At 39.2% G+C, this 26,608-nt stretch overlaps 1 protein-coding gene across 7 annotated transcripts in view; it reads left to right on the top strand.

Moving 5' to 3' along the window:
• FBXW11 (F-box and WD repeat domain containing 11) overlaps positions 1-26,608 on the top strand; it is a 138,294-nt gene that overhangs the window by 96,861 nt on the left and 14,825 nt on the right. For all 7 annotated transcript variants that reach the window (XM_038010414.2, XM_038010427.2, XM_008015297.3 and 4 more), the window contains 4 exons: positions 5,048-5,234; positions 6,074-6,164; positions 13,534-13,671; positions 25,272-25,390. In XM_038010414.2, coding sequence (XP_037866342.1) covers positions 5,048-5,234; positions 6,074-6,164; positions 13,534-13,671; positions 25,272-25,390 — 535 coding nt within the window. The remainder of the gene's footprint in view (positions 1-5,047; positions 5,235-6,073; positions 6,165-13,533; positions 13,672-25,271; positions 25,391-26,608) is intronic.

Here is a 26,608-nt window from a genome sequence, read left to right on the forward strand (position 1 = left end):
GACTTTCAGGCAGTGTGTTTTCCACAAGACTAAAACATGCTGCCTTATAGAGGGAGGAAGTGCATTTAAAGTATTAGACAAAGGAAATAGGTCAAATCTCATAGATATCACTCAGATGTTGCTTAATTGGACTGATGGCATTTGAAAGAGGAAGAAATAAGTATTAGTAAGGGATTTATTTCTGTAAAAACTCATTGATAGCCTAGTTGTGAGCAATTGATGGGGGAATCAAAGAGGACTAAAAGGGATATCATTGCTGTAAACCGATAGTTCCCAATATTTCAGTGTTATCTAGTGGCACTTCTTAAAAATACATATTCCTGGCTGGGCATGGTGGCTCATGCCTGTAATCCAAGCACTTCCGGAGGCCGAGTTGGGCGGATTATGAGGTCAGGAGATCGAGACCATCCTGGCCAACATGGTGAAACCTCTGTCTGTACTAAAAATACAAAAATTAGCTGGGTGTGGTGGTGTGCGCCTGTGGTCCCAGCTACTCGGGAGGCTGAGGCAGGAGAATTGCTTGAACCCAGGAGGTGGAGGTTACAGTGAGCTGAGATGGCGCCACGGCACTGCATCCTGGTGACAGAGTGAGAATCCATCTCAAAAAATAACAAAGAACAGATTCCTGGGCCTTACCATCTAGAGGTTCTGATTTAGCAGGTCAGGAGAAGATTGGGGGAATATTTTTTTGTTGCTGTTGTTTTAAAAATCAGTAACCCTGAGTTGAGTCAGATACAACCACACAGACTCATAGACCCCCCAGATAGGTGGAAGGTTTGGGTGCTGCTTTCCCATCACAGATGATGGGGATGTTGCAGCCTTTGAGGTTTGAAAAGGCAAGTACCTAATGCATTCTTTTTATTTTTTATATTGTTTTTAAAAGACAGAGTCTTGCACTGTCACCCAGGCTAGAGTGCAGTGGCGTGATCTCCACTTACTGCAACCTCCATCTCCTAGGTTCAAGTGATTCTCATACCTCATCCTCCCAAGTAGCTGGGATTACAGGCGTGTACCACTATAGCTAATCTTTGTATATTTAGTAGAGATGGAGTTTTGCCTTGTTGGCCAGACCAGCCTCAAACTCCTGGACTCAAGCGATCTACCCATCTTGGCCTCCCAAAGTTCTGGGATTACAGGTGTGAGCCACCATGCAGCCCCTAATGCATCCTTGTCTTGCTGTTTGTTTCACCTTTAAGAGAGCAGAGGATTCTAGAGGGGAATTAATTAGAGTTGTGTTTATAACCATTTAGGAGGATTTGGGGTTAATGATGTGAAGTAATATAAACCTTTAAAAGTGGCCATGTTCTTAGCCTGGGCAACAGAGTGATACCCTGTCTCTACTAAAAAAAATTTTTTAAAAAAATTTGCCTGGCATGGTAATGTACACTTGTAGTCCCAGCTACTAGGGAGGCTGAGGCAGGAGGATCACTTGATTTTGGAAGGTCAAGGCTGTAATAAGCCATGATCATGTCACTGCACTTCAGCCTGGGCAACAGAGCGAGATGCTGTAATTAGTTGTGTTGATATTAAGTGCAGAAACCAGAAAAGGAAGATAGATAAGTACCCCAGCATTAGAAAGATTGAAAGAGCCAAGTCTGTTAGTCCATAGCTAGAGACTGAATGAAAATGTTCAGAGGACTGACAGATTCTGCAGTTTGAAATTCTGATGAATAATTTGTCAATCCTAGTGATGGAGAGGCACAAGTAGAACCCCATGTGATTATCCTTGGATTTCCCTGATTTTAAGTAAACATAGAAGATTGAAGAAAGGCGGCCAGGCGCAGTGGCTCATGCCTGTAATCTCAGCTCTTTGAAGGCCAAGGCAGGAGGATTGCTTGAGCCCAGGAATTTTGAGACCATCCTGGGCAACATAGTGAGACCTCATCTCTACAAATGATAAAAAAAATTAGCTGGGTGTGGGGGCATGTGACTGTAGTCCTAGTTACTTGGGAGGTTGAGGTGGGAGGATTGCTTGAACCCAGGAGTTTGAGGTGGCAGTGAACCATGATTGTGCCACTGTACTCCAACTTGGGTGGTAGAGTGAGTCCCTGTGAAACCTTTGAGAATGGTACCAAGAGGACCAAACCCCAAATAATGTAAAATTGGCCAAAATGTTGAAGTAAATTGAAAGAGTTGAAAACAAAATAATTATTTGGAGCAAGATTATAAAGAATGAAGGGATAATGTGCTTAGAATAGATAATGTAGTGATAATAGAAAGAAACAACGTATTTTCACTCCCATTAACCTAATTCCACTCCCCCAACCCAAGAATAATGGCTTTAAAGGAAAGGTTAGCAAAGTTGTATTTGAAAAGATGTGAAGATATTTAGGAATCACATAGCTCGTATAAACAAATAGGCCTAAATACATTGTATGTCTGGATAGTGGCAAAACCTGTGGTTGTGATTTTTCAAGTTGTAGAACATTGTGAAGTAGTTGAAAACCAGTATGCAGAACTGTTGGGTACGGTTGTGCCCTGTACAGCTTGTACAGTTGCACGTGGTAGTCTTGCATGATAGCACCAGAGATGACTGATGAACAGAATTCCTGGTTTTAAGAACTGGAGAAGGTGTTTTGGGGGGATTTAGCTATGAAATTAGATGTTGTACTTTAGCAGAATTCTTAGATGAGTTTCAAAGGCTAATCAGCCTCTGAAAAGATTGTGTATGGTTGTGTAAACCTAGAAGGATGTATACAGAATGTGAAAAGTTGGTCCCATCTCTGGGAAATGGGGTTTAGAGATTTAAAAAATTTTACTCATCTACACTTTATAGATTTTCTATAATGAATGTGAACTAGATATGTTTAAAAGGGATACCAAGCAGCTAGTGTCAACTTGTAAGTGAAAAATTTCAGTACAACTTCATGTAGTAAACCCCAGCATGGGAACATGAAAGCAGCCATACCAAACTCACCTTATTTCCTTTTTGGATAAAGTTACCAGGCTAGTAGGTAGGTCTGAAGAATGAAGTAAATAAATGGTAGTATCATCATAGGCTGGTTTTTCCAAATACCTGAGGACAGAATAGAGAGAGATGGGCTGGGCAGTGGCACATATAGATGACTACAGACCGGATGGCTCAGTGTGGGTGCCCTGGGCATATTGATGAGTGCATCAGTGTTAGCTTGGAGGAAAATATAATAATAATAGCTACTAATAGCTAGTGTCATGGCTGCTGTCCTTGGTTCTGACCCATTTAATGTGTTTGCCAACACGGTTTAACATGTTTGCCTTAGTACTTTAGCCCATCATGCAGGTCTGGTGTGGAATACCCACTCTTCTGGATGTGACAAAAATCAGAATTCTAGAGACTGAAATGGATGGGTCAGACAAAGCTTTGAAGGTGAATTATAGTAAGGATAAATATAAACTGCACAAAGCTGCCCCTGCCTTTCCAACTAACTGTACAAATAGAGCATTAGGGGACATTGTTTTAATAGGTGTTTTGAGGGGAGAGGCCTAGGATTTTATTCTAACGTACTGCCATGTTAGGCGTCTTCTGTGATGTGACTGTCAGAGGAAGTCAGTGCAGCCTTTGATCACATTAACTGTAATATAAATGACATGCAGGAAAGGACAGTTGTCCCAGTGTAGTCTTTATTCTTAGACCATAGCTTGGGTCTTTGATCTAATCCAGAGTAAGACAATTTTAGTATATAAAGGACCTGGAAATTATAACCAACGGTATAATAATAGTCATTCTTAGAGTTGAAGAAACTTTAGTTTGTAAAGCATTTTTCGTGCATCATCTCATTTTGATATTTTCAGAATCAAGTAGAGATTATTATCATAATCTTATACGGATGAGTAAACTGAGACTCTGAAAGTTTAATAATTTACCTACATCTGGCCTTTCAACAACCAAGTTTAGTGCTATTATACTACTTCTAATTATTTTGAGAAAAGGAACAGATATTAACCTTGTAGAGTGCTTTATTGTCTATAAAATGTTTTTGTAAAACTGTTGAATTTGATTCTGACAGTGTGAGAAAGGACAATTGTTACTGGTGGTTAGCATTTTGTATGTTAAGGCACAAAAATTCAAGGCACAGGGATGTTTCAGTGTTTGTTTCATGTCATAGAACTAGTAAGTGGTGAACCTGGGACTTGAAATGGGAATTTTCTGATGATATGTTCTGTGTTCTCATCCCTGCACAGAATAAGCTTGGGGATAAGCTTTATTTCTTGCAACTACAGAAGACATGCTTACTGACACAGGATGGGGGTTTACAGGTGGCAACAGTGGTGGCCATGTTGATCATCTTCCCATTGTGAATGTCAGGCAGAGTCTGGGAGTGGTTTTCTTTGAGAGTATCCTTGTATCGTGTGGGAGGTTGAAGCCAATAACCTCTAAGATTCTAGGATTTGTAGACATGGGGCTATTGCTTTTGAAGATTGTCCCCATCCGTTTAGGAACAGAAAATGGATACTCACAAAAGATGAAAAGATTGGCAGAAATACATTTAAGCACAATCGACTTTAATTATTGGATTGCCATTTAATTTTCGTAAGTTTTTCAAGATGAGTCGGTGTTTTACCTTGTTTGTCTTCTGACCTCCCGGGGATTTACACTGGGTATGGATTAATGGGGATATGATTTGTTATGAGAGACAGTGAATAAGATGGGAATGAACACAAACTTTGAAGCAAGAAATCTGAGTTCCAGTCTTGGAGTGTAAAATCTTGAGTTCTTTACCTCTCTGTACTTCATCTGTAAAATTTGGGGCATCATTGCCCCACAGGAGTGCTGTGAGAGTTATATAAAAGAAAATGAAGTCTTTTATCATAATATTTGACAAATACAGAACTGTCCAAGGTCAGCTTTTACACACAGAGAAGAGTTGCTGTTAATTGTTTATCGTAAAAAAATCAGAACCAAAAAGAAGTGTGTATGTTTATGTACTCATGGATTTGAGTATTTGTACAACTTTTGATATTACTAAAATACTTCAGGTTTTCTTTATTCCTCTTATCTTTAAGGAAATGATGGCTGGTTCTTTTCTATCTCTCTTCCCATTCCTTCATTCCCTTTTCTGTTTTGTAGAGCAAGGCTTAGATCACATAGCAGAAAACATTCTTTCGTACCTGGACGCCAGGTCTCTGTGTGCAGCAGAGCTGGTATGTAAAGAATGGCAGCGAGTGATCTCAGAAGGAATGCTTTGGAAGAAGCTGATTGAACGAATGGTACGCACTGATCCCCTATGGAAAGGACTTTCAGAAAGAAGAGGGTGGTAAGTACTTGGGTTGCTTGTTCCCTTGAAAAAATTTCATTGACAGAGTCAACTTGATTAGTCAAAAGTGCAATTTTACTTGCAAATGTGCTGGCCTATTTTTAAAAAGGGGGGAAAATGAGTGATCAAAAGTTGAAAGAAAAACTTAAAGCTGTTAAAATTTCTCCCTCTGAAATGTATATTTCCTTTATTAACTGTATTATATAGTTTGAATGGGATTTGGCTTTTCAAAGCTATGTGTTTATGCTTTTTCCTTCACATTTTGCTTAGGTGATGATACCATTACCAAAATATAGATATGACAAAAATAAGAGGAAGTCAGGTAGTGCCACTTTCCTGTTTGTTATTACTTCTGGTTGAGGAAGTAATAGTGATAGGATTTTTCAGAGAAAACTCATAACTCTGATGCAGCTTTATAGCTAGCTCTATGCTGTATGGCCCAGTTAGCACAGAGAGAGCTACAGAAAGAGGTGCATATAGGGCTGTATTTTCCTTATGAGTGAGGGTCAGAGCTGTATTTTCCTTACAGGAGGAAGTTTGATGTGTACTAAGTTACATGTTTCACAATGTAGCGCTTTTTATTAAACTCTATGGAATAAAAGGCTAGATTGTTATATATTAGTACTCAGAAAACAGAAGATCAGGATTGTGTTAGAGAGCTGTGAATTGAGCTAAACTTGTCTCTAACATGTAAATTTGTCAGAAATCCTGCTTTTGAACAGTTAAAGCTCAATGCAAGTTAAAAGACATGAAAGATATATCTTTGTCAGCACCATGTTTAGATAAAATTCACCTTTTTATGTGCAAAAATGTAACATCTGTTTGTTTTTATTTGCCAGGGATCAGTACCTGTTTAAAAACAGACCCACAGATGGCCCTCCAAATTCATTTTATAGGTCATTATACCCAAAGATTATCCAGGATATAGAGGTAACTTTATGATTTATCTGTTTTATGGGCTCTTAGTGTCTTGTTCTTGACTTTTTATGTTGCCTTAGAGTGTTCTTTTGTTCTAAAATCGTAGAACTAATAATTTTTTTTAAAAGTTGAGCTTTTGGAGTAAATGTGTCACGATGTGTATAATCTGCAGCTCTTCTTCAGAAAAGATAATGTCTTTTGCAAAGAATATCTGACTTTTCTAAAACATGAAATGCTTCTGCAAGGCTGCCAGTTAATTCAAGCCTTAATCTAAAATCATCTTTTTATTCTAATCTGATAAATTTTCCAAAATCCCTGGCCCCATTTTTTAAAGTAAGCATCGTTTTATATTTTTGAGCCATCTCTAGAGAACTAGAGAAGGCACATTCCAAGTTTTCTCTGTACATTACTCATAGTTTTTCATAAAAATGATGCAGATATCATTCTAAGCAACAGTTAGGTGGATTTATAGGGCAGATTATGCTCCTGGACCGTTTTGGATTTGAGCGTAACTTCACCAGACCATTAAAACTCTGTAAACTTGATGAGAAACACTGGAGATGTTTGATATCGTTCATGTGTTCTAATTAGTTCAGTTTTACTATTTAGACTTTTTCCTTGAACCAGGAAAGACATGCACAGACATTTCTCATTAACTCTTTCACATGTGTTCTTGGCAGGTCTTGGTTACTTCACTGTTTCCTCCTTGGCAGAAAAGTTTAGCCTTTGCTAGGCAATGCAATATCACCCATAAAGTTATACTCAGTTTCCCAAATGTGAAGTAATCCTCTCCCCCAGGTGATAGACATAAAAGTTATTGTGCCAAAATTCATTAAGGGAGAAACATGTGCTTTTTCGGACCCCTCCCCCCTTCCAGGCAGATGTGAATAATGGAATCATTCCATTAATGGTAAATCTGAATGTGACTGGAATATCATTATTTAAAACACAAACTGTCTTGAATATTCTGCTGTCTGAAACGATCTGTAAGCAACCCTTTAAGGAGGTTAAATAAAAACTTTCACTAGATAAATCATAAAGTTTAAGAATTAATTGACCATTGGCAGTTCCAAACTTAGAGTAAATTGCCCCTGCAGGGCTAGTGGCTGAGACATGGTGTTAACTTTAATCTTAGGTTGATGTGTGTGTGTCGTAGGGGAGATGGGGCTGTTGCTTACCCCTAGGTAGTTGTACTAAGGCATTTCTTATGTACACATCTTATAAACTACATTACATTCTGTTTTTTGTTTTCCTTTGATGAGGGGCAACTATTTACAAAGTTATCTCCAGACTTCTTTGAATAATTTTATCAAAAAAATTCTTTGAAAAGAATGATGTTTAAAAGAATGATGTTTAAAGTTAATTATGAACAGGAACCTTGGAAGAACTCTGATCAGGTTGAAGATGTGGTGACATAGATTATTTTATTGAATCATTATGACTGCTCTTATAATTGACAATGTGAATTCAGTATTCTGTGACATGACACTATGTGACACCACCTGCCATCATCATTTCTTCAGGCTCAAATGATATTTTAAAGTAGGAGGGGAGGCAGGTGTGAGAGGAAACAGCTCTATGGGAAAACCCTGTGCGACACAACCTCTACATCATGGTGGTCTACCCAGTGGTTCTTAAAGTGTGGTTTGGAAAAACCCACTGGTTGGCCACAAAAGTCTTCTCCAGATTTTTGTGGGCTGGACCTCTTGATATAAGCGATGATGTTTATACTTTGATATATGCACTACTAGTAATAATCATAAAAGTAATGTACCACTAATAGCATTTACTTATGCTAGATACTTTGTTAACTACTTTATAATGCATTTTCTCTTTTAACATTTTGGACAAAACCTGAAAGGTAGGCCAAGTACTTATTTAAATTTGAGGAAACCTTAGAAGGTTAAAACGGTTAAACAGTTTAGTCAGGATCACACAGCTAGTGGGTAATTGAGTCTGTGATCAACCGTATACCCTTCTACCTTAATACGAGTTTTTAACAACAGACCACTGCTACCACCTCAAAATAGATTTTTTTATTCCTGTTTTGGGAATGTGTTTCATTCTGTCCAGAGTAAAACAGAATATAGAGAGTTATATGTGGAGAGTTCTTTCAGTGATCCTGGATCAAATGAGAGACTCTCACGGGCTTGACTCTGTTCATATGGCTGGTATGAAATCCTCACAAGCAGACTATAATAATTACAAATACCCACTTCAAGTCCTTGCATATATCAAACTGTGTTGGGTAATTTACATAGGTTACTGTTTTTTTATTCTTACAAGGTGCATGTTATTATCTTTATAATAGGGGGAAACTGAGACTAAAAGAAGTTTTAGGACTTGCTGCATAGTTAACTAGAAGAGATGGGATGGGATTTTAACTGAGGTCTGTCTAGCTCTATCTAGGCTGAGAGTTGTTGTTTGTCATTTTCAGAGTGGAAAATTCAAGAAGTGAGGGAGAAAGAGGCATATTTTATGCCTGCTGAATTTCAAGGTGGTGTTTGCCTCCTTCTCTAATTGTGCGAATACTCAGTGTCCTTGACTGTTCATTGAAAAAAGGGTATCAGTTAAGATCTGATTAGTGGGCCCTGTTTTAGTCCACTTATGTGAAAGTAGTAGGGTTTTAAACACATTGCAGAAAGATAAATGACACTTGGAATGTCAAGTGGCTGTTTTATGTCCCCCTCCCTCCCCAGTTGCCTGTACATAGCTTTAGAGTCTCTTGTGTTTTTTCCCATATACTTTGCAGGGTTGCCAGTTCACAACACCTTTTTCTTTTTTTCCTTCTTCCTCCACCTCGACAGCTTGGCTTATGTGCCGGCTCCTGTAATCTGTACATTCCCAGATTTGGCTTTGATGAGCAGAAAGGAAATGTTCATCTCTGAATCTGCCTTTCTACATTGACCCACCAAAAATTGGCTTAATTTTAAGGGAAAATAGAGAACCTGGCTTAGTGCAGCCAACTCCTGTTATTCAGGAAATGAGGATGTGAGAAATGGAGTCTGGGGAGAATAAATACATATTGTAAGCTTTCTGCAAAGGCTCATCTCGCCTGGGTGTTCTTGCCACACATAGAGAGGGTTTAGAGGGCCTCTGAATTGAGAAGGAATTCCTAGAAAACCTGAGGCTCACTCCTAAAAGAAGCAGCCATATTCTCCTTTGCTGTCTAGAGTCTTAGTTGTTGTTGTTATTGTTGTTATCATTAATGGTGGGCTGACTGTAGATACTTTGCTACAAGTGATTTAATTTAATCCTTAAATTGTCAAAGCTGAGATTTTTACTCCAAAGTCCATGCTGCTTTCACTCTAGTGTGCCCCCAAGCGTCCATTAACAGAGAGTTGGGAGTTGTTATAGCAGCCCTAGAGTTCTGGTACTCTGAACTTGGGTTCTTCTCTTTTGCCATTTGAGGAGTGACAAACTCCTTCAAGTAATCTACCTTCTTCCTCTCTTCACTCATTGCATTGAAGCCTTTGAAGTGCTCTTCTTGGACAGACCACTGGGAAAATGATGGTGTGTTGTATCACACCTTTTAATAAGCCACATTTTATTCAGGGAGAGCAGGGAGCTTTTTTTGTGGTTTGCAAACCTGATATTAACATTGTCCTGACCAGAAAATGTCAAAACTTGCCCACCCACCCAGTTGTGTTTAGGCTTCTAAAAATAATGTTATTCCTCCATGCTCAGACATCTGTTTTCACTCTATTGCCAATTTAAATGCCGCTGTATACTCTGTGTATCATGGCTACTTTCCCAGTATTTTGAAAATTTGCGCAGGGTAAGGGGATTTTACAAGTTCTCAAAAACATGAAATATTCCTCTACAGTAGCCATACCACATGATGGCTAAGTGAAATGATAGGTATCCACATAATTAAAGAGGTGCACCTGTGTATGACCTCTATTCCTGCTGCTGGCATTAGGATAATAGTTGGATTCCATTTGAAGGCTGAGCCTCTTCCTGGGAATGGTTACGGAAGGCTCAGGCTTATTAGCATTAAATATCAGCCTAGACTGAGATAACAATTTCTGGCAACTTTGTGAGAATTATGTATTTGTTGTTGCAGCCCACTTTCTTTTTGGTTAACGTTTTCAACAACTGAAGAAGAACGTAACTACCATTTGCTGGCACTATAATGAGAACTTACATACATAATCTCATTTGAACCTTAACAGTGGTTTTGAGGGAGTAGATATTACTCTTCCTATCTTTACAGCAGTGGAAGTCCTTTGCCGAAGTTGCTATTGACCCAGGTATTTTCTACCACAGTGGGCTACCTGCCAGTTTTAAAGGTCTAGTTTTTCTAAAAACAGACCTGGCTTATCAGCATTCAGGTAAAAGTCGAGGTCGTCAGACATCATGGGGGTAGTTTTTGAGGCTGGCGTAGTGGACAGGAAGTGCTGCTTTTTTGTACAGGTGGCCTTGGGAATTGAGAAGAGGAATTACCCAGGGTTGGTGCGCAGCAAAGCAGTCAACTCCCTGCTCTGGCTCCGTGTCTCTTTCACGGCTTTTCAAAACAAGCTACACTTTGGGATTCAGAAACTGATGATTTCTAAAACAGGCCTAGGTGAGGACTTTGTAAAATGACACATCAGGAATTGGTTGACAAACTATTTCTTTTAAAATGCAGAAACTTATTTGAGAAAAGTAGGCTTTTTGTAAGTGTTGAGAAGCTAAGCCATTTGCTAACTTCCGTTCACCTTAGAATGAAAATCTGGTATCTAGCAGAGCTTTTGTGAGGTCCTCTTCCCTAGCTCTTACTTGAGGGTTGGGGATAGAGAGTATAGCCCAGCCTTTACTGTTGTTGTCATCCTCTGTCCAGACATCTCAGGGGACTGTTATATCACAGGCTGAGTGTGTACAGAGGACCCTGGCTCCTCTGTGCAGTTGTCTCCGCTGCGTCTTCAGGGTTTTGGGTACAGTTAAAGATTGTAGCCACATCACCCACTTCTAGGAAACATTTTAGAGTAGTGGGAGAGCATGTAGGAAATTCTTTTTGGTATAGGGATTCCCCCCACCCCCTCTTTTAAATTAAAATAATTGTTTCCCCCTCAAACTCTCATGTGGTAGTAAATGTGCTTTTTCTAGCCATTGAAATATAAAGCAAAACAAAGCTACTTACTGCTTCAGTGTCATCTTAAAGCAATTGTATACCTCTTAAACCTAAGAACAGCTTGGTAACACCTGGCATATATGTAAAAACATATTATGTATTCATCTTTGTAATACTTTGGGTTCATATGAACTCATACATTCTGTAGCAACTCTGTGGGCCCCCAGAGGGTATAAAGTGAACATTTGTAACCACTGCCAAGAGTCACTGGCCACAAAGTAGACTTGTTACCAGTACATCTGCCTACTAAATCAGCATTTTCCTGGAGTGCTCAGCATGCTGAGATGGCTCAATCACTATCTAAAAATACATTGTTTCTCTAAATGATTCCATGCGTTGAGTTCTGCTTAAGAAATGCCTGTATTCTGGACCCTTTTTAAATAAAAAAGTTGCTTATCCGGACAGATCCGTTGTCTACTTTGATAGAGGTAGCAGAGGTGGTTGGGTTATGTTTTTTTATTTTTAATTTTTTTTTATTTTGAAGTGTGCTTTTGTATGTCTAATATTTTACCAAGTCACTAGAGATGATGACCCAGGCTAGGAAGTTCTGACTTGGTGGCAGATGGACAGATGAGTATTTCCCCTCTCCTGGCATCTCCATGGCATGTCCTTGCATCTCCTGGGCATTGGAAATACGCCATTCTGCCCTCACAAATGTGTATGGGAGCTCCTCGAGGGAAAATACCGTATTTCCAGGACTCTTGCTGAGCTCTGGGGCCACAAATTATAGAAATACTCACTTTTTAAGTATACGTGTATCTCCAACCCTCCATTTCCTTTTCTATAAAATGCAAACAATGATTCCTGCTTCAGAGTTACGATTAAATTAGCTACGAAACATATAAAGTGAGTGGTATAGTGTTAGGAAAGCATAGTGCCTGGCACATAGCTTTCAGTTAATTTTAAGATTTTAGAGTACACAGAAGGATACTACCTTCAAAATAAGAAGAAATACTTTGTTAGATGTCAGTAGAGCCAGTAATTAAGTACTCCTTTCTTCAACAAAGCAGATAATTAGACTTTTAGCTGTAGAGAAATAATTAGCTACTCAGAGAGAAACTATATCCTGAAGTGTAACAGGTTATTGAAATCTCTATTTTCCCCTAATTTCAAGGATCAGGAATTCAGACTTTAGTTACTCTTAGTAGAGACATTGTATCTTTTGAGCCTTAAAAATCACTTACATCTACTCCCAGAGGTTAGGTCTTCTGGTGCTCTGGGTATGACCTACTTCTTCACTAAACTTGGCCCACTGGTCCAGGCTATAGAGCTCATTATCTCCCTTAAGTACTGCAGCACTTAGAATTTTTATCACTCATTTGGCACTTTTGGAATTGTTACTGATCTTACGTTCTGTGTGCAGTGCTTCAAGAGGCAAGCCCATCCTGCTTTGTATCGAATATGTTAGTAGCAAAGTATGGGTTCAGAGTCAGAAAGAACTGAGTGTGATTTCCAGCTGGTCTGATTACTGAGTTTGTGGCTGCAGGCAAATTAAACTCTGTTTTCTTGTTTGTAAAAAGGAAATAATAAGTACTTCCTTCCTTCCAAGGTTATTATGGATCATTAACCAAATAAACTTAGTTTAGTGTCTGTCTATTCCAGACGCCATGGGCCTAGATATTGGAGTGGTGCCTCCCTGAATTCAGTATGTCTCCTGTTGATCTTTTTATCCTCAGTGCCTAGCACGGTACCTGGAATATATTAACATCTCAGCAAATGTTGCATGAATGATAAGAGGAACAAGAATCCAGGGCTAAAGTGTACCATTTTTACTCTACAGAAACATTAGGAAGGTTAAAAATGATAAAAATTCTTCCTATGTAGTTGGCTTATAGTAGTTGCTCAGTATCTTTCCTCAGTGATCAAGACAATGCTTTGTTTGGGTATGTAGATTGTCCATACATGCTTAATGATGGTTTTTAATTGGCATTAGGGAGCGACCCAATGAGTTACTATTTATTTGTGTGTTTTGGGTGCAAATGGCATTCTTTAAACATACTGAATTCTGTCTAGGCCAGTTTTTTCAAGCCCAATCCAAGACTCATTGGAAATCCTATGACAGTTGCCAGATGGGCAGGGAAAGTTTAAGAGAAAATTGTTGGGTTAATGTCTTACTTGGAAAAGAGCATGATCCTATCCACAGACAGTTATGCAAACCAAGATTGGGGTATCGGTGGTATGCTGTTTCTGGAAGCAACGCCAAAGTCTGAAACCTAATAGAATAAGTTGATTCACAAAAACTCATCTCTTGTCTCCTTTTTCCCCTAGACTATAGAATCTAACTGGCGGTGTGGACGACACAACTTGCAGAGGATTCAGTGCCGCTCTGAAAATAGTAAAGGTGTCTACTGTTTACAGTATGATGATGAAAAAATTATCAGTGGCCTACGAGATAATTCTATTAAGGTGAATGACTGAATTTCATATGTATTATTTTTAGAATCGTGGCTATGTGTTAGACACTAGATGTGACAATCTTTCCATTTACTCCAGATTGGTTTTTATCTCTTCCACTCAATCTTGGCAGCTCTCGGTGTAGTTCTAAAGAACTAGAGCCAGAGCATTTCCCCGTAACTAATACAAGATCCTGGATTGTCTCACTTCTTATCCTTCTCTAAGCACAGTCACATTCTTTATTCTGTATTAGGTGTAAATAGAAAATATCCCAGTATCACAGGGCTCTTGGTTGCTTTGCCGGCTGGTAAGGGTATTGGTAGTTTATAAACCAAAGCCATTACCTTTTATGGTTTCTGAGAAGGACTCAAATAATAATACCACAGAATGATAGCAACTTATATTGTTTTCATTAACTTTTCAATAGTAGATAAACTATTATTTCTTATGTTTAATCTGATGGCTGATCTAATCTGATTTTGTTTTACATTGTAGCTTATGTCCTCATATTTTTGAAAGCATTGAGTTTTTTAAATTTTGTAAAAAAACATAACTTACAAACAGGGAAGGTTGCTCTTTTGTTGTAGAATTATGTGAGTTTTGATAAACACACAGAGGTGTGTAACTGTAATATGGAGCAGCTCTCTCATTCCCCCAATTCCCTTGTCCTGCCCTTTTCTTTTCCTGGACTTTTCTGCCTCTTTCCTGTGCTTACCATTCACCTGTTGAAGGATGTTTGTGGTGTTTCCAGTTTCTTAAAATTATGAATAAAGCTACCATAATTATATACCTGTAGGTTTTTTGGGGAACCTAAATTTTCAGTTCATTGGGTGAAAACTGAGGAGTAAAGTTGCTAGCTCATATGGTAAGTGTATGTTTCACCTGCTAAGAAACTGCCCAGCTGTTTTCCACAGTGCCTGTACCATTTCACATTCCCATCAACAGTGATGAGAGTTGTTTTTTTTTTTTTTTTTTTTGAGACAGAGTCTGTCTCTGTCACCTGCCTCCTGGGTTCAAGCAATTCTCCTGCCTTCCTACCTCAGCCTCCTTAGTAGCTGGGACTACAGGCACGTGGCACCATGCCCAGCTAATTTTTTTGTTTTTAGTAGAGAGAGTGTTTTGCCATGTTGCCCAGGCTGGTCTTGAGCTCCTGACCTCAAGTAATGCACCTGCCCCAAAGTGCTGGGATAACAGGTGTGAGCAGCCACTGTACCCGGCCTGAGAGTTGCTTTTGTTCTGTATCCTTGTCAGCCCTTGATCATCTCAATTTTTTTGATATTAGCCATTCTAATAGGTATGTGCACATACCTCATTTTGCTTTAAATTCGCATTTCCCCAGTGATGATAGCGAGCGTCTTTCTACGTGCTTACCTGCCATCTCTATATTCTTTGGTGAAGTTTCTTTTCGGATCTTTTACCCATTTTTAAAATGGGTTCTTTTATTTTATTATTGAGTTTTTAGAATTCTTTATGTAGTCTAGACACAAGTCGTTTGTTAGATACGTTTTGCATATATCTTTCCCAATTAGTGAGTTGTCTTTTCATTTTCTTTTTATTAAAAAAAATTTTTTTGAGACAGAGTTTTACCCTTGCCCAGGCTAGAGTGCAATGGTGCAATCTCAGCTCACTGCAACCTCCGCCTCCCGGGTTCAAGTGATTATCCTGCCTCAGCCTCCTGAGTAGCTAGGATTATAGGTATGCGCCGCCACGCCCGGCTAATTTTTTGTGTTTTTATTAGAGACAGGGTTTTTCCATGTTGGTGAGGCTGGTCTCAAACTCCCGACTTCAGATGATCCACCTGCCTCAGCCTCCCAAAGTGCCGGGATTACAGGCGTAAGCCACCATGCCTGGCTATCTTGTCATTTTCTTAAAGATCTCTTTTAACAGAGCAAAAAATTTTAATTTTTTTTTTTTTTTTTTTTTTTTTTTGTGCTGGAGTCTCACTCTTTCACCCAGGCTGGAGTGCAGGGGCGTGATCTCGGCTCACTTCAACCTCCACCTCCTGGGTTCAAGCAATACTTGCGCCTAGCCTCCCAAATAGCTGGGACTACAGGCGTGCGCTACCATGCCCAGCTAATTTTTGTATTTTTAGTAGAGATGGGGTCATGTTGGCCAGGCTGGTCTTGAACTCCTGGCCTCAGGTGATCTGCCCACCCAGACCTCCCAAAATGCTGAGATTACGTGCGTGAGCCACTGTACGTGACAGAAGATTTTAATTTTGATGAAGTCCAACTTACCAGTTTTTTTTCCTTTTTTTTTTTTTTTGGTTTGTAACTTATATTTCTTTTTATTATTATTATTATACTTTTAGCAAAGACTTGGAATCAACCCAAATGTCCATCAGTGACAGACTGGATTAAGAAAATGTGGCACATACACACCATGGAATACTATGCAGCCATAAAAAAGGATGAGTTTGTGTCCTTTGTAGGGACGTGGGTGCAGCTGGAAACCATCATTCTTAGCAAACTATCACAAGAACAGAAAACCAGTTTTTTCTTTTATGGATCGTGCTTTCGATATTATATCCAAGAAGCCTTTCCCTGAACTCGTTGAATCTGTAAATTTACGTCTTTCATTACTTACATTTCAGTAGTCTTCAGCCATTATTTTTTCAAATATTTTTTCTGTACCAATTTCTGCTTTCCTTCTGAGATTCTAATCACATAAATATTAGATCAAAATTAGATATTGTTCCACATTGTTTTCAATCTTTTTTCCTCTCCCTTCTGGGTAATTTCTATTGGCCTATCTTCAAGTTGACTGAATTTTTCATCTCTTCATCTCTATTCTCCTGTTACCCTCTGCCCCATCAAGTGAGTTAATTTCAGCTATGATATTTTACAGTTTCTATTTCTCTGCTGAGAATTTTCTGTTTTTCATTCGCCTCAAGCACGTTTATCTTTATCCTGTGGAGTATAGTTAGAGTAACTGCTTAACATCTTTAACCATGTCAGCATCTGGGTAACCTCCAGCTTGACATCTGTTGATTGTCTAGTCCCCTGAGATTTTTCATTTTTCTTGATTTTTGTATGCCAGGTAATTTAAACTAGTATTTTGGGTATTGTGGATATTACGATGTAAAGATTGTGGGTCCTGTTATAATCCTCTGGGGGATGTTTTTGGGTAAGTGTGTTTTTAAGAGTTAGTCAAATTAGTTGGGTTCAGAACACAAGTTCTGTCTTGGCATCATTAGAGGGGTTGGGGGGATGGTTCTAATCTCTTTTCCACTGTTCAAAGCCTTTGCCGTGCCACTTTGGGTCTGTCATGGGCTTTCACTACTCAGAGGTTAATCTGAGGCTTCAGCAGTGCTTGAAATATCAGCTCAGCTATACAGCCTTTGCTGTGCTGGTTCAGTCCGTTCTGTGCATATACAGCTCAAGGGTAAGCCCAAGTCATGTGTTGTTTGGGTTCTTTTATTTCTAGTTTTTTCCTCTTGGTTTTCCCTACGTCTCTTCAGCTCATAAGGACACTTTTTTTCCTTTTCCTCTGGCCAGAAAAATTGGGTCACTGTTGGAATTTTTGTTATCCTTTCCATTGTTCTGCAGTGCATCTTCATGACTGGAGCCGTGAGCCCTATGAGAAAAGAGAGAAAAGAAACCCCCAGGGATCTCCTTTTCCAGCCCCTCTGCCTAGAAAGAGGGATTTCTTTCAGAACTTTAGCTGCATGTATTGCTATTTCACTATAGCTTCCTGGTCAGGGCCTGCCTTTGAGCGAAAGCCACAATAGAAAGAAAAGAAAAAGCCAGGTGTTGGTGGTTCATGCCTGTAATCCCAGCACTTTGGTAGGCTGAGATGGGTGGATCACTTGAGGCCAGGAGTTCAGGACCAGCCTGGCCAACATGGTGAAACCCCATCTCTACTAGAAATACAAAAAATTAGCCAGACGTGGTGGTGGGCACCTGTAATCCCAGCTACTCGGGGGGCTGAGGCATGAGAATTGCTTGAACCCAGGAGGCAGAGGTTGCAGTGAGCCAGGATCACACCACTGCAATTCAGAGCAAGACTCTGTCTCAATTTGAAAAAACAAAACAAAAAACAGAAAGAAAAAAAAAAGCCACAAAGAAAAGAGAAAACAACAAACAAAAATAATGGCAAATTCACCCCCATGCGGATTGTTTCTTCACATTTTGACCCCTTGCCACATCTGCCTTCTCCCTGACTTTTCAGAGTTCTCAACTAGTTTTTATCAGGAGTTTTTAGTTATAATCAACTGGAGAGATAGGTTGCAGTGGGCTTTCTCCATCTTGGCCTTGTTTTCTGTTATTGTTCTACTTTGGGTGAAATAAAGCTTTTCTGCCTTTTTTTTTTTTTTTAATTTTTATTTTTTGTTTGTTTTTTAAAGAGTGAAATAGTGGAATTTTAGTAATTCAGCTACCTAGGTCAAACACACTCTTCAGTTATAGAATATAAGAAACTGTTCTGTTGGTTTCCTATGTGTATGGCAGTGATTGCCAAAAGATATTCTGTGGATGTGAATCTAGAGGATGTTAGCAGGCATTCTAGGCAGAGAATAATGCCCTCCAAAGAAGTTTAGATAACACTACATGCTATGTTTCCAGCTTATAAATTCACAGGACACAGTGGCATATAAAGGCTCTGAGGATGCCTACAATAGAGACACCCAGTGTTTCCCAAGTTCAAAACTTATTTGACCACGGAACTCTATTTTTAATTTTTTTTTCTTTTTTTTTGAGACAGAGTCTCTCTGTATTGCCCAGGCTGGATTGCAGTGGCACGATTTCGGCTCACTGCAACCTCCACCTCCTGGGTTCAAGCGAGCGATTGTCCTCCCTCAGCCTCCTGTGTAGCTGGGACTACAGGTGCCTGCCACCAGGCCTGGCTAATTTTTTGTATTTTTAGTAGAGATGAGGTTTCGCTATGCTGGCCAGGCGGTGTCAAACTCTTGACCTCAAGTGATCCGCCTGCCTCGGCCTACCAAAGTGCTGAGATTACAGGTGTGAGCCACTGCTCCTGGCCCACAGAACTCTATTTTTACGTATACTTGATAGCCCTTATCTGTGGCTACCAGTATCTCTAGAAAGTGTGACATATGCTACTATTTAATACTGGTAGTTTTTCTTTAAGAAATAGATAAGAATGGTTTACAACAGCCTTGTCAAAGCATAGTCTGGCTGTGGGCTTGGAATTCATTTACACTAGATGTATTTTCAAAAGAATTCCCTTAATTGTGGTGCATCCATTTGATTTATAAGACATAGAATAGTAGAGCAGAAGTACGCTTTGAAGAGATTATCTAGACCAGTGGTTGGAAACCTTTTTTTACCTTATTCTGCGCCAATCCTTGATCACTAATCACTTTAAAAATAAGATATTATACTTCAGTGTCTACATCATTTATAAAATCTTGTTCATTTACAGTAAACTATAGAGTCACTGCAAATTATGATGGTATTGTTGTACATGTCAAGAAATAGGTGCACAGTCTATTTTTAATAGTTCAATCTTTGAAAACATTCTCATCTCCCATGAAATATCAACAATATCGATAACTTGGAAACACTGGAAAGATTAAAAGAAGGGAGTGGGTTTGATATGTAAGAAGGTGCTGCTTGTCCTGACAACAAGTAAAAATCCGAACAAACTGAAAAATCAGCCATTCTATTCAGATTTGTAAGAGAAGTGAGGTCACAGGAGAAGCTGCTGCCCCACAAATTGGAGAGACAGGCAAATACAGAGAATCATAACTCACTGGTGCAGCAACATCCAGGAGAACCAGTGCCTAGGTAGAGTAACCTGAACTGTAATTGAAAAATTGCTGGAGGTTCAGTGTGGGACAAGTCTGAGAAATATAAACTGAGGAGGAGCCAGTCATCAGGGCTCCCCACCACACTTTTGTGAGTTTTACCTCCAAGAGCTCTACTAGGTTCTGTCAGTGATTATCACAGAAAAAATCCCCTTGTGTTTCCAGCAGTGGGGAGGGATAATAAACCTTTTTACCTATACTAGGTTATTCTGTACTTCTTGACAAGGTCTACCTTCAGTAGGAACTGCTTAGCCAGAGCCTAAAGTGCTGAGATTTTATAGAACCTGGCTGACCTGGTAAGAAAAAAACAAACACAATGAACTCAAATTAACAAGAAAAAAACCCAAACAGTTCCATCAAAAAGTGGGCTAAGGACACGAATAGACAATTCTCAAAAGAAGATATACAAAATAGTCAACACACGTATGAAAAAATGTTCAACATACGAAAAAATGCTCAACAAACATGAAAAAATGATCAGAGAAATGCAAATCAAAACCACAATGTGATACCACCTCACTCCTGCAAGAATGGCCATAATCAAAAAATTAAAAAACAGTAGATGCTGGTGTGGATGTGGTGAACAGGGAACACTTCTGCACCACTAGTGGGAATGTAAACTAGTACAGCCGCTATGGAAAACAGTGTGGAGATTCCTTAAAGAATTAAAAGTAGAACTATCATTTGATCCAGCAATCCCACTACTGGGTGTCTACCCAGAGGAAAAGAAGTCATTATTCAGAAAAGACACTTGCACATGCATGTTTACAGCAGCACAATTCACAGTTGCAAAATTGTGGAACCAACCCAAATGCCCATCACTCAACGAGTGGATGAAGAAACTGTGATTGATGTATATAAGATGGGATACTATGAAGCCATATAAAGGAATGAATTAACAGCATTTGCGGTGACTTGGATGAGATTGGAGACTGTTATTCTAAGTGAAGTAACTCAGGAATGGAAAACCAAACATCATATTGTTCTCACTGTTATCTGGGAGCTAAGCTATGAGGACACAAAGGCATAAGAATGATGCATTGGACTTGGGGGACTTGGGGGGACAAGTGGGAGGGGGGGCGAGGGATAGAAGACTACAAATATGGTGCAGTATATACTGCTTGGGTGATGGGTGCAGCAGAATCTCACAAATCACCACCAAAGAACTTAGGTAACCAAATACTACCTGTACAATAGCTTATGGAAAAATAAAAAATAAAAAATCAGTAAAAAAATGAAAGGCTAGAAATTAATAGAATGTCCGATCATACCACAAGTGGATATAAACTAGAAATCAGTAACAAAAAGAAGCTGGAAAAATTCCTAAATACTTTAAGTAACATAATTCTAAATAACACATGGATCAAAGAAGAAATCTCAAAAATATTTTGAGGCTGGGCACAGTGATTCATGTCTGTAATCCCTACACTTTGGGAGGCTGAGGTGGGAGGATTGCTTGAGCCCAGAAGTTTGAGACAAGCCTGGGCAACATAGGGAGACCCTGTCTCTACAAAAAAATTAAAAAACATTAGCTGGGCATTGTGGCATGCATCTGTAGTCCCAGCTACTCAAGAGGCTGAGGTGGGAGGATCACCTGAGCCTGGGAAGTCAAAGGCTGTAATAAGCTGTGATTGTGTCACTGTATTTCAGCCTGAGTGACAGTGTGAGACTTTCTCTGCTCCTTCCCTGTGTGTGTGCACATGTGTGCATGTGTGGGTGGGTATAACTAAATGAAAATGAAAACCCAAGTTATCAAAATCTGTGGGATGCAGTGAAAGCTTAGAATTTTATAGTTTTGAGTACATATATTAGAAAAGAAGACAGACTAAAATCAGTCATCTAAGCTTCTGCCTTAGGAAACTAGAAAAAGAACAGTTTAAATCCATAGTAAGCAGAATAGAAGAGTTAATGAAAATTAGGGCAGAGATCAGTGAAATTGATAACAGGAAGTCAATAGAAAAAATTAAGGAAACCAAAAGATGTGTCTTTGAAAAGATGAGTAAAATTGATAAGCTCCTAGCTATGCTAACATAGGAAAAAAGAGGACTTAAATTCCTGATATTGAAATGAAAGAGGAGACATCACTATAGGTCTCATGAGCATTAAATGAATAATAAAATAATATATCTACAAATTTGATAATTTATATGAAATGAATTCATTCCCTGAAAGACACAATCTGCCAAAATTGACATAAAAACAAATAGATAATCTGAATAGGCCTTTATCTGTTGAAGAAATTGAGTCGATAATTAATTACCTTCCAAAACAGAAAGCACTAGGCCCAGATGGGTTACTGGTGAATTCTGTCAAACATTTAAGTAAGAAATTACATCAGTTCTCTACAATCTCTTCCAGCAGATAGAAGAGAGGATATTTCATCACTCATTCTATGAGGCCATCCTTACCTTAGTACTAAACTAGATAAAGACATTCTAAGAAAACCACAGACCAATATCTTCATGTTTAACCTTCAGAAGTCAATTAATGTAATCCGTCATATCAATAAGCCAAAGAAGAAAATCACGTCAATATATGCAGAAAAGGCGTTTGACAAAATTGAGCACTCTTTAATGATAAAAACCCTTAGTAAACTGAATAGAGGGGAACTTCCTCAACTTGATAAAGAGTATCTACAAAAAGCCTATAGCTAACATTCATACACAGTGCTGGGAAATATGAAACTTTCCCACTAAGATCAGGAAAAAGACAAAGATGTCCCCACTCACCACTACTTTTCAACATTGTATTAGAACTCCTAGATAACACAATAAGTCAAGAGGAAATAAAAGGTATACAAATTGAGAAGGAAGCATTAGAACTGTCTTTGCTTGTAGATGACATGATTATAGAAAAAAATGAAAGCATCAACAAAAAAACTTCCTAGGACTAGTAAATGATTATAACAGGTTTGCCGGATACAAGATTAATATACGTAAGTCATTTGCTTACCCATATACCAGCAACGAACAAGTGGAATGTGAAATTAAAAACGCAATAACATGGCTGGGCGCAGTAGCTTACGCCTGTAATCCCAGCACTTCAGGGAGGCCGAGGTGGGTGGATCATCTGAGGTCAGGAGTTCGTGACCAGCCTGGCCAACCTGGCAACTGGCAAAGCCCCATCTCTTCTGAAAATACAAAAATTAGCCAGGCATGGTGGTGGGCGCCTGTAGTCTTGCTACTCAGGAGGCTGAGGCAGGAGAATCGCTTGAACCTGGGAGGTGGAGGTTTCAGTGAGCCGAGATCGCGCCATTGCACTTCCAGCCTGGGTGACAGAGTGAGACTCCATCTCAAAAAACACAGTAACATTTATATTAGCATCCCCCCACCAAAATGGAATACTTAGGTATAAATCTAACAAAATATGTATAAGATCTATGTGAAGAAAACTGTAAGACTGATTAAAGAAATCAAAGAACTAAATAAATGGGGAGAGACATTTCACGCTCATGAGTGGGAAGACTATTGTGAGGATGTCAGTCATTTCTTCCCAAATTGGTCTATAGGTTCAATGCAGTCTCAGTCAAAATCCCAGCAGGTTATTTTGTGGATATCTACCAGCTGACTGTAATGTTTATATGGAGAAGCAAAAACCAGCATGATATTGAAGTAGAATAAAGACAGAGGACTAACACTACCGTACTTCAAGAATTACTGTAAAACTGCAGTAATCACAATAGTGTGGTGCTGGCAACAGAATGGACAACTAGATCCATGGAACAGAATAGAGAGCCCAGAAATATATACCTTCATAAATATAGTCAGCTGATCTTTTGCAAAGGAGCAAAGACAATACAGTGGAGAAAAGATTGTGTCTTCAACAAATGGGGCAGAAGCAATTAGATACCATATTGCCTCCCTTACCCCTAAACAATGTAAACACAGATCCTATGTACTTCACAAAAATTAACTCAGAATGGATTAAAGACCTAATTGTAAAACACAAAACCATAAAATTCGTAGAGTATAACATAGGAGGAAATCTAGATGATCTTGAGTTTGTTGATGACTTTTTAGATATAATACCAAAGGCATGACCCATGAAATATAGAATTAATAAGCTGGACTTTGTTAAAATTAAAAATTTCTGTGAGAGACGTTGTCTGGAGAATGAGAAAACAAGCCACAGACTAGAGAAAATATATGCAAAAGACATACAAAGAACTCTTGAATCTCAGCAGTAAGAAAATAAACAATTAGATTAACCTGATTTTTAAAAATAAGACATAGACCTTAACAGACATCTCACCAATATACAGATGGCATATAAGCATGTGAAAAGATGTTCCACATTGTAAGTCATCAGGGAAATGTGAATTATAACAGTGAGACACTACTACACACCTGTTAGCGTGGCCAAAATCCAGAACACTGACAACACCCAATGCTGGCAAGAATGTGGAGCAATAGGAACAGGAACTTTCATTCATTGCTGGTGGAAACAGAAAATGGTACAGCCACTTCAGAAGGCAGTTTGGCAGTTCTTACAAAACTAAACATACTTCTACCATATGATCCAGCAGTGTTGCTACTTAGTATTTACACAACGGAGTCAAAAACTTACATCTACACAAAAACCTGCACCCAGATGTTTATGGCAGCTTTACTGATGATTGCCCAGACTTGGAAGCAACCAAGGTGTCCTTCAGTAGGTGAATGGATAAATAAACTGTAGTATATCTAGACAATGGGATAATCTTCAGCACGAAAAAGGAATGTATATCAAGCCATGAAAAGACAGGGAGGAACCTTCAGTATGTATTACTGTGTGAAAGAAGCCAATGTAAAAAGGCTTCATACTGTATGATTCCAACTCTGTGACATTCTGGAAAAGACAAATCTATGGAGGCAGTAAAAGAAGCGAGAAGAGGAACACTCAGCATGAAAACAACTGTTGACAACATTTTACCTCCTTTAATCCTTTTTTCCTTTTCTAAAATATAGTCATTGTGTCACTTTATAGATAATTTTTATTCTGATTTTTTAAAAATGCTTAGCTTTGTAATAAAGCATGGTCTTTTCTCATTAAACACTTTTCATAGTTTACTTTGAGACTTTTATGAAATGATGGACATTTCATTTTCCACTTTTTATTTTTGTAAATGTAGGGGTATGCATTTGTAAAAGGTCTTAATAAATGTTGTCATGTTGCTTTCCAGAGAGTGAGCCAGTTCTTTTTTTATTAATTTATTTATTTTTACGAGACATAAAAATAAAATGACAAAGCAGGGTTCTGCTTTGTCACCCAGGCCGGAGTACAGTAGTGTGATTATAGCTCACTGAAGCCTTGCCTTCTGGGCTCAAGCAATTCTGTCACTTCAGCCTCCTGAGTAGCTGGGACTACAGGGACACACACCACCACGCCTGGCTAATTTAAAAAAAAAATACACACACACACACACACACACACACACACACACATTCATGGAGATTGACTTGCTATGTTGCCCAGGCTGGTCTTGAACTTCTGGGCTCAAGCGATCCTTCTGTCTCTGCCTCCCAAAATGTTGGGATTATAGGCATGAACCACAGCACCCAGCCAGTGAGCGAATTCTTTTCACAGATTTTATTTTTAAAAAGTCCCCTTTATGAGGCTGTTGATAAGTGTAATAAGATCAATAGCTAAGGGTTCAAATTAAGCAAAATAGCACATCTATCCTTGTAGTTAATCACTATTGTCTGTATTCCTAACTGTCATTTCTTACCTGTTTGATATTCAGTGTTTCTTACTTACTGTAACCCAAGTGTGTTTTATTTTATAATCAGAACATAAAGTGGGACAGTAACATTCATCAAAATATAGTATAATAAATCATCGTTTGTGGCTATTCTTGTCTCAATAGATTTGGGATAAAACCAGCCTGGAATGTTTGAAAGTGTTAACGGGACACACAGGCTCTGTCCTCTGTCTGCAGTATGATGAGCGTGTCATTGTAACCGGCTCTTCAGATTCTACGGTGAGGTGAGTGATCTGGCTTCATTGGTCTTAACTTGTAAGCCTTCCCTGAGAAAGTCTGAGATTGACATCCTCCTCTGGGAGAGGCATACACACACTTACATTTTTACATGCTGTGTTTCAAACTTTTATTGTAGATATGTTTGAGCAAATTAGGCAGGAGAGCTAATTTTTGTTAAGGGTGTTCTATTCCTGTTGCTGTTCATTATAGAGATGACAACATGCTTTCCTGTAAGAGCATATACCAAGTATTAGGCTGGCTTTCTTCTTTTGGGAAACTGTGGTCCAGAGCAGAGAGGAGACACTCACTTCCAGGAGTCACTCCCGGACTCTTTCACCACCCCTGCCTGAAGCGTCACCACCCCTCCCTGAAGTGTCACCACCCCTGCCTGAAGCGTCACCACCCCTGCCTGAAGCATCACCACCCCTGCCTGAAGCATGCCTGGTACCCTCTCCTGGACTCAGTGCTTCCATACCACTGCTTCTGCCAGAGATCATGTCTCAGCCTCAGAGGCCTGAGTCTTTTCCCCTCTGCCCTGTGTGAACTTGTCCTCTTAGGAGATGAGGGTTACAGAAAAGCCATGATGTGGAAGTGCTGCCCCCAAATCCCTGGACATACGAAGCAATTGGGAGACCCTGGCTTTGTCCATAAAGCAGCTGAGTAAAGAAGTGGATGTGGTGATTGATGAGGCATCATGACTTACCCAGTTTGCAGTGGATAAATAATAGACTCAGAGGTCTGCCAGAGGTCAACAAGAACTGTAAGCTTGGAACCATTCTCAGTTCTTCAGCCAACAAGGCTCCTTCTTCCTTTTATCTCAGACTCAATACAAAATCTGCTTTCTTGAGGAATTGTCTTTTGCCATCAGCATGAGCCTGCAAACACCATCCCTGAATACCTGACTGCTAAATATACCTAAACTCGAGCAGAGCCAGAATTAGCCACCTTTTCTGAAACCATCTCAGCACTTCTCAGCAAATAAAGAAATTGCTTTTTAGGGGCACCTTTTAATCATGCCCTTAGGTTCATTAAGAATGGACCCTGTCTTAGTCTATTTGTGTTGCTGTAAATGAATACCCGAGGCTGGGTAATTTATAAAAGAAAAGGGGTTTATTTGACTCATGGTTCTGCAGGCTCTGCAAGAAGCATGGCACCAGCACCTGCTTCTGATGAAGGCTTCGAGCTACTTCTCATGGCAGAAGGCAAAGGCGAGCCAGTGTATG

Source organism: Chlorocebus sabaeus, chromosome 23 (assembly GCF_047675955.1).
Source record: "Chlorocebus sabaeus isolate Y175 chromosome 23, mChlSab1.0.hap1, whole genome shotgun sequence".
NCBI lineage: Eukaryota > Metazoa > Chordata > Mammalia > Primates > Cercopithecidae > Chlorocebus > Chlorocebus sabaeus.